General features: G+C 34.1%; 1 protein-coding gene across 1 annotated transcript; it reads left to right on the plus strand.

The window, feature by feature from the left end:
* Positions 1-10,310: 10,310 nt before the first annotated feature.
* LOC120630001 (toll-like receptor 6) lies at positions 10,311-15,249 on the plus strand. Its single transcript, XM_039899118.1, has one exon. The coding sequence runs from the start codon at positions 10,485-10,487 to the stop codon at positions 14,514-14,516; it is 4,032 nt and encodes a 1,343-aa protein (XP_039755052.1). The 5' UTR covers positions 10,311-10,484; the 3' UTR covers positions 14,517-15,249.
* The last annotated feature ends 316 nt before the right edge of the window (positions 15,250-15,565 follow it).

Raw genomic sequence — 15,565 nt, forward strand, 5'->3', positions numbered from 1 at the left:
CAAGGGCTAACATGTCGTGGAAAAAAAATGCTCCAAGCCGTCTCTTCTAAGAGAGAGGAATCCTGTACCAGCAGTGTGATAGACTTAAAATAATAATGAAACATAAATTCATTGTAGATTTTAGGCCAGTTAAAGTTGCCCACACAGGGCGAACGCAATCATTTTAAACATATAAGGTACGCAGACTACAAAATAAGGGCCCTATTATGTAGGAACGCGGCACATATCAATGAATCATACAACACAGTAAGTGACATTTACAAAACGGACAATGGCGACCGTTTTAATACTAACCAACATTTGTATCGTGAAACAGCTAAAATACACTCTGGAAATTTTCTCAAGATTCATTTTATAAGACAGCGTTTCCCAAATAATAATCGGTCTAGGTTTCTGTTCCCCGTTGCTGAGTTAGGGCTTAAAAGAAATTCAAACAAACAATAAACAAATCATCAAACAAACACACAGATCACACTTTGATCTTTTTCCCACTAATATATTTTGTAACGTAAATTTTTAGACACCTTATACAAGAACTGTCAACTTTTATGACACAAATTGTTGTAACGAAAGTGAATTTTATAAATAATTCGCACTGGATCTTTAAAAACAAAGATGCTATAAATCGAAATGCATATCAGCTCGTCTCTATTTTAGACGACGAATGAGGGTATAAAGTAAAAAAAATCATCGAATTGAGCAATCGTGTATTTTTTGAAGTAAATTATACGTATTTTATGCAAAGACAGGTTTTTACAAGGTTCTTATTTTTATGACTTTGAAATACTACGAGTATTTCAAAGTCATAAAAATAAGAAGTCATAAAAACATATCATCAATTAAAAGTGGGTTCATTTTCCAATATCACAGATAATCCCGGGCCAGACATACAGACGCGATTTCTGAAGATCCATATTATTTTAATTGCGGCACGTCTTTGTAGGTATAACTGTTGTCCCATTCTTCATGTGTTTACGAGGGTTAAAAAATTTGAGAAACACTGGTGTAAGGTAAGGATAACGTTTTTATTGTTAACAAGCAGGTCTCGGCCAGCGACGATGATATCACGGCGTATGAATGATGACTTCGTGCGAAGCCTCAAGAAGCTGGATCCAGCGATAGACATGAATCCGAGAGACACGGCACGAATATGGAAATGCGTTTCGCTTGATAGATATCCTATTTTAAGAAAGAAACGCTTAAAAGCAATTTTGTGAGAATATTCCTTACAAATATTTTGCTATAAATCTTTACAGTGTTAAATAAAAGATGAATAATGCCTTAACATTTATCTAAAATAATACTATATGTGAGAATATATTATTGAAGCAGTCCTCAAGACAAACAAAATAAAGATTTCAAAAACCTCATATAAACCATATTGCAGCGATAGGTACCTACAATAAAATATTGCGTAAATAGTTAAAACATCTTTTTATTTTTGTCATAACAAAAGTTTTTTTCAATTTAAACATTGTATGAAACAAAATTTCCTAAACTCCATGTATATCAATCTTAGGAATTTATTTTAGGGATTTCTAGCTGGTTTATCTATATGTAGAACGGACTATTGATTCAGTAGTATTGTGATTGGTTTTAGTGACTCTGCTACCGGTTTGGAATGAAGATTCCACTGACAAAAATCCAGAATCATAATGTTCACTTAGCATGAATTAAATGATCCACTCAACATAAATACAATAATTAGATCAAAATCTCTTCCCGCAGACGGAGTTGGAGCTGTCTTCTAGTTTTCTACCATAATTATTGCATTAAACGTAGAAAACGTTGTGAAATATCTTCATAAAGACAGCTATAATATTTAAGGCGTAAAATATTATCATAATAATGGGAAACAAGTTTCCTGTGCACATATTTCACTACGCTTACGTTCCACCATAACACATTAAATTTAATGATAATATCATTAACATGGAAACTTTTTTAAGTGGATATTCATAAACATTAATTATTATTTTGAAATTGTTGACAGCGTAGGTGTAATGTTAATGAAAATGTTTTTATGGCTAATTAGATGTTCTCGGACATCGTTCCATAGCAAATATTTTTGTGTTTATCTGGATGTGAGTTGTTTTGAAATGTTGATGATTGAATGTATAAGACACAATTGACTTGAATTATTGACTTTGAATAATTTTCTGCATGAAAAACATTTTATGCGTGCTTAGGTATTAAGTTAATAAAAGATAGAAATAACTAGAAATATTCGGTATATGTATACGGTAGGTATATATAAATACACACCATTAAGCTGAAGGAAATTTACTAAAATCAATTAAAGTTTTTTATGTTCGAGCGTAGCCTTAGTTGGGTCTAAAAAAGAGTTCAAAAGTTTAAAAGCATTTTTGGAAAATTTACTAGTATGGAGAAATTTGTAGTGCTAACTTCTATGACTTGCAATATCTTTGCCACATTTTAAGCCCGTTTTAATTATCTTAATTGCATAACTAAAAATTTCTCACAGATAGTCGCAGGCATAGAAAGGTTTTTATATTGACAAATGGCCTAATATACAATCTTCTTCACGTACATGGCTCTATGGTGCGCCCGTCTACGTAGATAAGGGGTCGACGTTTTTAGCACAAAGCCCCCTCTGTTTCGGCCGTCTCAGGTTATTTGACTCGAGACGTGCCTTGGGAGTACCTGTTCGGAGGCTTTATCGAGGCGCGAGGCTATATTTCGTGCCGATTATCTCTTAAAATGCTCTTAAACTTCAACGTTGCCACTTTGTACGGTACGTCTTATTTTACAAGCGTGATTGTTGGCTTTTAGGTTTGACATGCCGAATTTGTTTTGAAGATAATATAGTGATCGAATAAAATATGTTAAATGATATCGAATGGTTTATTGTGCAAGTGGATGGTAATCTTATGGAGGCATTTATGGAGTATTTTGATGATGTTTTAACGTGGTTTATTTCCACGAGTTATTTTTCAATGTTATTAGATTGATTGCAATTATGATTTGGTTATATTTATTTATAAAATTAAACATACAAAGCGTTATAGCGTTTAATTGTCCCAGACCCGTACCCACCTAGCGTAAGGTTGTACTAGAAGTAGATACAAATATAGTCCAATTCAGTGGTTTTGCACCTACTTACGTATTTCGGTCAAGTCGCTGTGAATATTAAGTAGTTGTAGTTTAGAATTACATTTAATACTCGTAAATCTTATCAAATTACTTGTTTTTTAGCCAATTACTTAATATTATTATAGTGAAAGTATGTATGTTTTTTTGCTTTTATAATTGTGACGAATTCTTTGAATAACAAATACATCAATATAAATGCATCTTGTCACAAAGATAGCTCGTATCCTGGATATATATACACCTATACTAACTATATAACTCACAAATTTTGGCGTTACAATTGCATCAGAGAAATGCCCGTTTTTTTTTATTACTATATAAAAGTTTGTATGTTTGCATTTCAGGCACCTTTGTCTTTACTTATTTCGACTATAAAAATTGTAATTGTCAAAAATTCTCACAATATAGTTAATCTTAATTGATGAATCGTGACGTCAAATTGTCCCCCTTTCTAAAATATATATTTGAGAGCCGTTTGAAACACAAACTTTATTGCGGTGCAAAACATTACTCATTTCACATTATTGTTTTATGTTTTGAAGAAGCTAAACTAATATTTTGGTAATTTTTACAACTTCGTTGTAAAACTCAGTCAATTATTTTCAAAAGACGTCTTCATAACGCAAATAGTTTTAGGTTAAAAGCTCCATTAGCTGCGGTGTTGACAACCATAGACTTTGGGTGGAAAAAGACAATAGTTTTCGTGAATTTATGGTGGCAATAATATAATTGCGGTAGGCTTCCTTTGTCTAAGTGGAGACGGTCCCTGTTTTATTGCAGTAGGTAGGTATCTACCGATAAATTTCAAAAGAATTTATTGCATATACTAAAACCAATAGTGCCACAAATTTTTGTTTTATTATTATTCCTCTTGCTTATTTAGGGATCCGATAGAGCATAATTATCAGCCAATGCAAAGATTCACATGTTAGAGACCAACGCAGACTTTTTTATTTTTGGCTGATGCTTGCCAAATACCAACCTCCTTCGCCAACTCAATTCTTACTCATAATTTAGTTACTATAAGAAATGAAAAAAATATGGCAATATATGAGAATTCAGATGTACACCTCTTCCCACAGGTATGAGGTAAGGAAGGCGACGGATATTTTAATGACACCGGAATCTCTCTGGAACTATAAGTATGTGACGTCAAGTTCTTGTAAGAAAAGCTATATGTATGTTAATTTGTCATAAAAAATGCAGAGTTATACATTATTTTCAATATGTATTAGAGAAAAGCGCTGTTCATAGACCGGTATTTTGTAGATTTATTTAAAAGAATATTTAGTAAAATAAAATCATTAAATTAAGAACGGAACCTGTATTATTCAAACTTAAGGCAACTAACAATCTTGACATATTGTACGTCGCCCAAGTGAATACGAACAGTTCTGAATGGGCCATAAAAGCCATTGGTTATGGCTAATACAATTGTTTGAAATACTTTCTGGTTTTCAATTCGGCTGCCAGTATTGTACTGCATTGTTTGTTTCACAGTTTTACGTTGAACTGTTTCAATTACTGAGCTTCCGGATTGCGAGATTCGTTCCAGTTTGTCAACGCAAAGTTTTGGATAGAAGACCCAAGTTTATACACAACAGTGCCAGATACAGTCGTCGATAGAGTACTGTAATGCAGTGTGAACAAAGAATGGCTTGCAAAAAAATCTCTTGGATGGTTTTACAGGAATTCAGTGACATAAATGTTATTAGCTTCTGTTCAAGCTCAACAACACCCGGGCCTAACGTAAAAAATACAGAGTATGAAACTTTGCTTATTTTCGATGACCAACAAGTAACTCTTTAGGTACCTAAGGTTTTTGTCTATGTATATAGTCGAATGTTTTAATCCTTAACCTATACAAATCCGACTTCCGGTTAAAGTATATGATTAAACTCCCTGGACGTCAGCCGGACTTGCGACCAACTAAAAATTATTATGTGCCAAATCTTAAGACGAGATGTCGATGCTTGAGATCTTATTTATAGCTAATAACCTTCGTCCACTAAAAAACAAATTGTTTTTGGTCCCTTCTTGTAGCACTGTTGCACGAATCATGGCACATATACCGCGTTCATTACCGTCTTCAACGTGTCTTTGGACAGCAATTCTCGATGCGATCTTTTCCATGACGGGTGGAAAGCGTTGTTCCGTGAATTGTTTAGATACTCTGTAAATATTGAATGACCTTTACTTCAATATTTGAAGAGTATCAATATAGTACACTATATTAATATTATATCTTGTATAATGTTTAATGTCTTCTTTCAGTCATTTGTGCTTTATTTATCCATAAATAATTAGTTTCATGTAGTTAGTTTAAGTGGCCCTACCGTACTTACAAGTTGTAAAAATAAATAAATAAATGACTTCTCTTCTATGAATATTGAGCCCACCACTCTGGTAATAGCTACCATAGCATGCTGACGGAGTATTGATAAGGGCTTAATATCCTGATCCTATATCAATATGGCTCTCTGAGGACTGAGAGTGGAACGCACCATTTATTATCGTACCAGGCTGGTAGACAGTCGAACCATAGTTTATAAGAGAAAGTCCATTGTACTTTTAAAAGGGTTAATTTTATTAAGAGTTCTTAATATAAGACAACTAAGGAAGGTTATAAACATAAGATAAAGTCGGACGTTGTTTCATATAAAGGGTTCAATAGTACGATTCGATAATATCAAGCCGTGTCAATAAGTTACTAGGTTTCTTCGGAAAAGATCTTTGTGAGATGTTTTCGATGCTTGTTGTTAAGAGATAAGTGGTAATATTGTGTGTATTGGACGCAAATATTGGTTGTCACGGGCACGTGAGATATTGACTCTGAATATTGACTCAGAATATCAATAGTTTGGTCTCCGATTTGACCTTGGTGTGTTCATAGAATTCTAAACTGTAACATTTAGCTTAAATGTTATGTGCTAAGGGTATAACAGGTTTAAAGGTTGTTTCCTTCCTATCGTAAAAATATAAGCCACCTGCACACGACATGCTCCATGCATCAAATAAAGAGGTACTTACTCGATTTATGATTAAAATAAATTGTGTATACAATCAGAATTCTGTTTTAAAATTCACATCATACAAAATGATATCTGGAAGATGATTTAAAATAACAGTTATATATATATATATATATATATATATATATATATATATATATATAAAACTGTTATTTTAAATTTATATATATATATATAACTGTTATTTTGTGTGATATAATTACAATCGCCAATCGGTCGACAAATTTTTTTTTTTTTTTTATAAAAAATATATCCGAATCGGGTAAAATTTAACGTGAGAAAAGTAGTGAAACTTCTTCAGATTATAAGTTTGTTTAGTTTTGATCCTTAGGCGTTACTAACATTGCTTAAAACAGTATTATTTTAAAATGCAAGTTTATTCAGGACACGGGTCTCCTCCTAAAATGAGAAGGGGTTAAGGCCGTTGTCCACCACGCTGGCCCATAGCAGATTGGTGGACTCAACACACCTTAGTAATTAAAATATCACTTGCTTAACATAATTAAAGTTAGAGGAGCGTGCTGGGGTTCGAACTCGCCCCTTACAAATAGAAACAAATACAAAGCCTTGTAAATTTAAGCAAACTCAGTCGACTTCTAGGCCTTCAGTCTAGAAGTCGACTGAGATAGGCTGTTGATGATATCATCATCATCATCATCATATCAAAGGCCCACAACAGGGCACTGGTCTCCTCCCAGAATGAGAAGGGGTTACTATTGGACTCCAACAACTTTGAGAACATTATGGAGGACACTTAGGCATGCAGGTTTCCGAACGATGTTTTCCGATATTGGATGATTTTATAACAACATTTTCAAATTAAAAATCCTATCGTCGCCCTTGTATAATCTACCTTAGACTCTCAAACCGTCTCCCACGGTAGATGCAATTCGACACGCACGTGTTATGGCATCCGATGACTTTTGGTGACTCACGATAGGCCACGATACCCGTAAATCTCAATGGACGTGTTTTTTCAGCTAACTAGCCAGTGTAGGCTTTTAGGTTATTCTTGTATACAATTTTTTATTCTATACCAATAAACCTGGTGGTTATTGATGATGGAGTTAAGATGGTATTGGGTATTGGGTCGATAACCTCTTAGGGGTATGGAAGTAAGGTATCGTACCGAAACGCTAAAATTATTTGTCGCTAGGGTAACTAGTCACGTCCAAAGCCTCCCAAGAGTCTAGACTAAATAATTAAATATAATACTACAATACACACATCGCCATCTAGCCCCAAAGTAAGCGTAGCTTGTGTTATGGGTACTAAGATAACTGATGAATAATTTATGAATAATATACATAAATACTTATAATATACAGATATACATCCCGATACTGAAAAACATTCATGTTTATCAGAAACATTTTTCGGTTGTTGAAATTGAACACGTGTCATTGGACTCAGAAAGCAGGGTCAGTGCTCACTGCGACCAAAGGAAATTAAGAAATAAACTTTCTTTGCCAGCGATCGAACACGGGACCTTCCTTTTATAAGATAGCAACGCGCAGCACTGCTTAGGGAAGTTGTCAAAGATAATAAAATATTCTTTCAGTTTTAGTCCAATTGAGATATTATCTGCAAGATACTATAATATGACCTATAATGTATAAAAATAATGATTAAAAAATAAATATACTGTTTAACAAGTACCCAAGACCGCCCTTTTTAACCTCTGTTTTTCATTGAAATCCTAATATTGTGATTTTATTAATGAAGTTAAAAAACATATTGTCCTTGTTAGTACACCATCTGTCCCAAACATAAAAATATAAGTTAAATAAATATAGAGCTCGTACAAAAGAATGGTGCACCACGATTTCTTTATTATCTCATTTTTATTTCGTTCGGATCTGTCAATCACGGTATTCAATTGATATGTCCGCCCTCTCGTCAAATTTTATCGAATCCTATATGCACTTCCTTTTCCCGTCCTATGCTAAGAACGGACGTTTTTTTTGTTTAATTTCAACTATATGGAGTATATAGTTAAAATTAAACAAATATATAGAGTATATAGTTAAAATTAAACAAAAAAACGTCTTATGTAAACAATTTTTTTCATTATTTAGTAAAAATATTTAAAAAATAGAAACAAAAACAAGTATGTTGTACAAAGTAAAAACAAAATAAAAGATCTTTAAGAATGCTATTTCTTATTTACAATATTTCTATAACATACTTTACTATAGTTAAATTAAAAAGTAAGTAAAAATGTAGAATGGAAAACTAACGATTTCAGTCGAAGTGGCACGCCTAACTTATTAGATTTTTTAAACCTAGTAGTTTTACTAGGTCTCGAGTCAAGGATTCATCATCATCATCATATCAACCCATTACCGGCCCACAGCTGGGCACTGGTCTCCTCCCACAATGAGAAGGGGTTAAGAACTTAAGACCGTAATCCAGTACTTTAGATTTTACACACCTTTGAGAACACTATGGAGAACTCTCAGAAATGCAGGTTTCCTCACGATGTTTATGATGTGTAAAGGATTATTAAGTACCTTTCTAATTAGGTAACCTTTGACTCGGTTTTTATCACAGAAGATAAAAAATCTTGAAGTCCGCCAAACTACATTTGAGTAGCGAGGACAGTCCAAGCTCTTAAATGTAACTTTAAAATCTCATCTGAAAATCATATCTATAAAACGCCTCAAATATCTAAATAGTTACGTAGGTACCAATTTCCACATAAATAGTTATCCAATGAACGGGTGAAATATGGCTGAAATACGATATATTAATCATTTCTTTTTTCGGAAGCGTTTATATATATTAAAGAACTAGTTGTACCCTGCCACGCTTCGCTGTGGCACATTGTGATTGAATAGGTAAAAACTATCCTTTATGCGTATTATATATCATGCTATAAAAAAGCGAAGCGAAGCGTACATAAACCATCATAACATTCTTATATATATAGATATGTGTTTTAGCACTTAAGATGAGGGGCATCTTTAGTGCTAAAACACATATCTACTTCCAGAGGCAACCAGTATTATTTGGAAATTAAAGATGTTGCAATCATTGACTGCAAATCTTACATAGACTCTTTCGCACTTAAAGTTTTAGTAGTAGTACCTATTAAAGCATTTTGTGGCCAAGCTTGTCCAGGGAAGTCCCTACTACCCCCATGCCTATTTAAGCTGCTAAGCTGCGTCCCAGTCCGAAGGGTGTCATTTTATAGGATGTGTTCCTTGCATGGCATTCAGTGTTCCTCTGTTTATGGAACAAATTATGGTTTTTCACTAACCATCATTTATTAACCACAGCTTGGTCCATCATTTATTACTATAAAAAAACCTTTAGGATGTTATCAACAATTATAATTATATAAATAATTTGAACGCCCCCACTATCTCCTCTAGTGCTAAAATTTTTCGAAATCTGATAGTAAGTGCCCTTAATTTAGCAAACATGAAACTTTTATTAAATTTTAAGTCTGTGGGAATTTTAGTATAAAAATTTAATTTTTTTTCATTAGTAACCGATTTTGTGATTTAAACTTCATTCAATACATTCTTGTTTGCTCGTAACATAGCTCAAAAAAATTCTGTCCAAATTTCATGTCTAAAAGAGTTAAAATTCAAAATTTAGTTTTTTATTAATTTTTCTAATCATTAACGCCCCCGCTATACACTTCGCAGATTTAATACTTATAAAAAAGAAGGCCTATCCATTAAGTCAATGTATACTCTAAATGGATGCAAAATTTCATTTCAATCGGATGTATAGTTTAATCGTTTTAACGGAACAACCGTAAAAAACTATAGATTTATATATTAGTATAGATAAAAGAAAAATTAAATAACTCCCATAAGTTTGTTTGGTAAAAGTTGCGAAGTCCAGTCAAACTTTTAACTGGAAATGATCAAAGTAAGTAACTGAGGTGCCAATACGACCTCCTTTGAGCTGTAACTTGAGGACTGGTGTTCATTGAATCACGCAGGCATAAGTCTTCTACTCTGCATAACCAATATTTTAGTAAGTGTTTTTAAACAGGCATGCCATCTGTTGTAAGCCGATGCAGTGCGGGTCCCACCGATGGATACAAAGACCCTCCATGCCCCGCGCTGCCCCCCCCTCCCAGACATCCATGCGGCTTTCGTTCGTTCAAACTTACGTAGGTCAGTTACCGCCCGACCGCAGGGAAGCATGGCTGCGTCAAAACTTTTTCCGCGATCGCGCAGTTTCTGTTTACATGCGCTGTAAATCGTAGTATGCAAATATAAACAAACATTATAAAACTAACTGTTAAGTGATTAAAACTTTTTTAAAGAATATAACAAGTGATTTTAAGTGACCAATGAACTGTGTTAATGTGGTAAAATGATCAAGAACTTATATGGAATGATTTTGTTCAAAGTTTGGATGTGTTTGGTTGCGGTGACGGGTGCGCGCGCACGCTCTGCGCCGCCCGCCCCGGCCGGCTGTCAGTGGGACTATTCGGACGCAAAGTTGAGTGAATCTAACTTTCTCACGTGTAACATCAAAACCATCGGCTCGGCGGACTTCTTATTCAAAAACATTACTACGGCGCAGGCGTACAACATCAACAAGTTAAAGCTGACTTGCACCGATTTACTTTTCTTTGAAAGTTCCTTGCACATGAACACCGGCAATTTTTTGGGACAGTTGCGAAAACTTGAAGACTTGCGCATTGAATACTGCAAAATACGATACGTTCCAGCAACGGTTCTTTCTCCACTGCGTGATTTAACTAGTTTGACTCTACGTTCATACAATACTGATTGGCCTGCCATGACAATGGAGTTTCATGCCGAGAGTTTTCGTGGATTAATGGAACTTCGGGCCTTGGACTTAGGTGACAATAATATTTATATGTTACCATCTGAAGTATTCTGCCCGCTATTCAGTTTAGAGACATTAAATTTAACTAATAATAGAATGCAAGATATTTCCGATATCGGGTTCTCTGACTGGGGAAAAGGGCCTATTGCTCCAGGAAAATCATGCAATACAGGATTGAAGATGCTTGACTTGTCTCATAATAATGTATTAAGACTGCCAGATAACGGTCTTTCCAGTCTTCGATCTCTAGAAGTGTTGAATATTCAGAATAATTTAATCAACGAAATAGGCGACAGAGCATTCGTTGGATTAAATTCATTAAAAGTTTTGAATTTATCGGGAAATAAGTTAGTAGCCGTTCCTCCCGAGCTGTTTCAATCTTCCCGCGTTATCAAAGAAATCTCATTAGCGAATAATTCGCTGTCTGTGTTGGCTCCGGGATTACTGGAAGGACTAGATCAACTAGAGAAGCTTGATTTATCAAGAAATCGCCTTACTAATGATTGGGTTAACCGTGACACGTTCTCTGGTTTAATTCGCTTAATAATATTGAACTTATCTTACAATGCTCTTACTCGCTTGGATCCCAAGTCATTTCAGGACCTTAATAACTTACAAGTTCTGAATCTAGATAACAACGCTATAGAAATTATTAGTAATGGTGCCTTTGCCGAGCTCAAAAATCTTCACCAGCTTTCAATATCAGACAATAAAATTAAAGTATTGAATGAGCATATATTTTCAAACTTATTCGTGCTAAGTCAATTATACTTGGATAATAATGAAATTTATTCAATTCATGAGCGTTGCTTTGAGAATATAACATATTTGCAGGATTTGGGATTGAATGGAAATAGCCTTAATGGAATTCCTAAAGGCATCAAGAAGCTTCGATTTTTGAAATCACTTGATATTGGGAAGAATAATATAACGAAAGTTTCTAACACTTCTTTTGAAGGCTTAGAAGAGCTTTATGGGCTACGTCTAGTTGACAACCATATAACTAGCATACCTAAGGATACCTTTAGTACCTTACCATCTTTACAAGTACTTAATTTAGCTTCAAACAGGATAGAAACTATTGAACAAGATGCATTCCTCTCTAATCCGACTTTAAAGGCTATTCGTCTAGATGGAAATAAGCTCACCGACATTCGGGGTGTTTTTACAAAACTAAATACATTAGGCTGGCTAAACATATCTGATAATAAACTGATATACTTTGATTACAGTTATATGCCAGAGAGCCTTGAATGGTTAGATATACATTTGAATAACATCACAAAATTGGATAACGAGCAAAATGTTCAACAAAACATTCGAATGCTGGATGTTAGCTATAATGCTTTAGAAAACGTGGACGAAAGGTCCATACCGGATTCTATTGAGGTCCTTTTCTTGAATAACAACAAAATTGACACTATTCATCCAGGTACATTTATACAGAAAAAGAATTTAGAAAAAGTTGTAATCTCAGACAATAAACTAAGGACCATTGAGCTATCGGCATTTACATTACCCCATGTACCGAAACATAAATTGTTGCCAAGGTTTTTTATTGGCAATAATCCATTTGTGTGTAATTGTCACATGATATGGCTGCAGAAAATAAATCTTTGGAATCATATGAGACAATATCCGAGATTCGCAGACTTGGACTCGATTACTTGCGAAGTCGTTAGCAACAAGTATGGCGGAAAGGCAAATTTAATGGATGTTCCTGAAACACAGTTCCTTTGTTCTTATGAAACTCATTGTTCTTCAAGTTGCTTCTGTTGTGACTTCGAAGCTTGCGATTGCAAAATGACGTGCCCCGAGGGTTGTTCATGTTTTCATGATAGTAATTGGAATTCAAATGTTATAGACTGCTCGAATGTTGGATACACTGAAATACCGGAAAAAATACCAATGGATGCTACTGAACTTTACCTAGATGGAAACGATTTTGGTTCATTAGCAAGCCACCTATTTATTGGTAAGAAAAAGTTGCATAAGTTATACTTGAACAATAGCAATATTGCAACAATCGACAACGATACCTTAAACGGACTCCATTCGCTTAACGTTCTTCACCTCGAAAACAATCACTTGACCGAACTAGCTGGTGGAGAATTTTCTCAAACAAAGCATTTGCGTGAGTTATATCTAAATGATAACCTCTTGACAAGTGTAGCAAACAAAACTTTCGAAAACTTATCTTCTCTTCGTGTTGCGCATATACAAGGCAACAAAATATTAGATCTTGACAAAAAGTTAGCTCATATTGCGCATCTTGAAAATGTGAACGTGCGGGGTAATATATTCACTTGCTTGTGTGACAATATAATATCACTGCAAAATTGGTTCAAAAAATACTATGAAGATCCTGTAGAAATGTTATGTGCGTCTGAAAATAGTTTAAATTTAAATTTAACAGTGTTTGATGTGATGGACAAGTGCCGTGACTCTGGTGTAATAGACAATACCATACCTACGGAAAACCAACCTTATCAGTATGATGAAGTTAGCACAATAAGGTTAAATTTTGTGCCACTTCTAGCAGTAGTATTAATCAGTGTAATTCTTATTTTATTGTTTGGTGCATTAGCATTCTCTTTTAGGCAAAACGTGCGATTGTGGGCGCATTCTAAATACGGAGTAAGGTTATTTAAGAGCGCTTCTATTCAAGAAAGCGAACTCGATAGGGATAGGTTATACGATGGTTATGCTGTATACAGTTTGTTGGACGATGATTTTGTATCAAAGGTAGTGGCGCCTGAAATGGAACACTGTGGTTACACGATGTGTTTCCATTATAGAGATTTACAACATGCTCCGGAAAACTACTTAACGGAACAAATAACGAATGCCGCTGAATCATCAAAGCGGATAATCATTTTTATCTCTTTTAATTTCTTACAAAATGAATGGTCCAAAGTTTCGTTTAAAGAAGCAATAAAGCATGTTATCACGTCCATTCACCCTTCTATTAGACGGCATAGAGTTGTGTTCATTCTTACAACAGACATAAGCGCGCTGAATTTAGATTTAGACTTTCAGGACTATTTAAAAACTTGTAACGTATTACTGTGGGGCGAAAAAAAGTTTTGGGAAAAAATTAGATTTCTAATGCCAGATATTTCAAATTTACAATGGAATAAGGATGCGATAAATTATAATCATGGTGTATGTCCGAATGGGAGGCGGCATCCTTCTCGCTACACAGCTTCGCCGACCGCACCAGAGCATTGGTATAAATACGATGCACTTCCGCCCCAGACACCAACCACGGCTAATGTTGGTATTAGTGTAGAAGACGACAGTTCAATGCTCACAAACACGACATTGACGAGTCAAATACAAGAAGGTGACAATCCACACCATAGTTATATTTCAATCGATACACAAAACTATGAACAGCCGTACGGTGGTCGGCCTAGGCCACCTAATACGATACGTAAACATCCCGGTCACCACTCCCCTTCAATGCTCGACGAGCAAGGTTATTTACAACCCCGATCCTCAGTACACGATTGCCTACCTCAAACCCATTCGGCTGTACACAGATAACATGCTACAAACTAAACAATCGTTATCTCTTAAAGATATTTCTTAATGGAACAGTACATTCCAAACCCATAAGTAGACTAGGCTACGTTTTAAGTTGCCCATGCCTTATAGATACGTGATAATTTTACAATGTTTCGGTTGTTACATTCGGCCAAATAACTAATTCGTTCCTTGAAATCTTTGTAGATCATAGATGTTATAATTATATTAAAAGAGACTGTATTGTTAAATTAATCGCATACGTATCTGAATTAATAGAGCCTTATTGTTCAATTTTGATCATAAATACAAAATAAAAAACACTATCAGAATTAATATTAATGAGATGTTGTTTTGTTGTGTAAGACTGATAAAAATTATAAGTATAGATTAAAAAATTGCCAGTATAGGAAGTGGATGAACTTTATTGAGTATTTTGGTATAGTATGTTATATTATCTCATTGTTACCAAATATATTGTACATAATTGTAATTAGACATTGTATAGCATAAAATATCTGTATAGTTTTACTAGTCATTAATTAAGATTGAATTGTGTTGATAAATGTAGATAGATAAAGTTGCATAGTCAATAACACCATCCGTTTAGCTATAGAAGCTATTAATATTCCTTATAGTGAGATAATGTTTTGTCAAATTGCCTAAACTGTATTGATAATTTGAATTTGTATGTATGACATGTTGTTATTGACTACGTAGCGAAATGTACCTAATAATATAATCAAAATGTCGACTGTTGGAAGTGCTGATAAATAAAAAATAAAATGAACTTATTAAAAATAATTACCTCTTTTCATTTAAAACCTTACAAATAATAACTGTTATTTAAATATAAACAAATAAATAACATAAAATCTATGTTATTACCAATTCAATTATACCTATTGGTCAATACAACGTATGTAACGTTTTATTACATTTTAAGTACAAAATTATTTACCTTATTGTATTCGTTGCCGCAGACTATTAAATTTGACATAAACCTCTGACATAAACTAGTCACTGGTTTTCATATTTACAATAGCTAATTTAATACAAATAATATTTAC

Source organism: Pararge aegeria, chromosome 15, assembly GCF_905163445.1.
Source record: "Pararge aegeria chromosome 15, ilParAegt1.1, whole genome shotgun sequence".
NCBI lineage: Eukaryota > Metazoa > Arthropoda > Insecta > Lepidoptera > Nymphalidae > Pararge > Pararge aegeria.

Excerpts from the sequence above, each read along its gene's own strand:
- LOC120630001 (XM_039899118.1), top strand. The coding sequence starts at position 10,485 with ATGATCAAGAACTTATATGGAATGATTTTGTTCAAAGTTTGGATGTGT.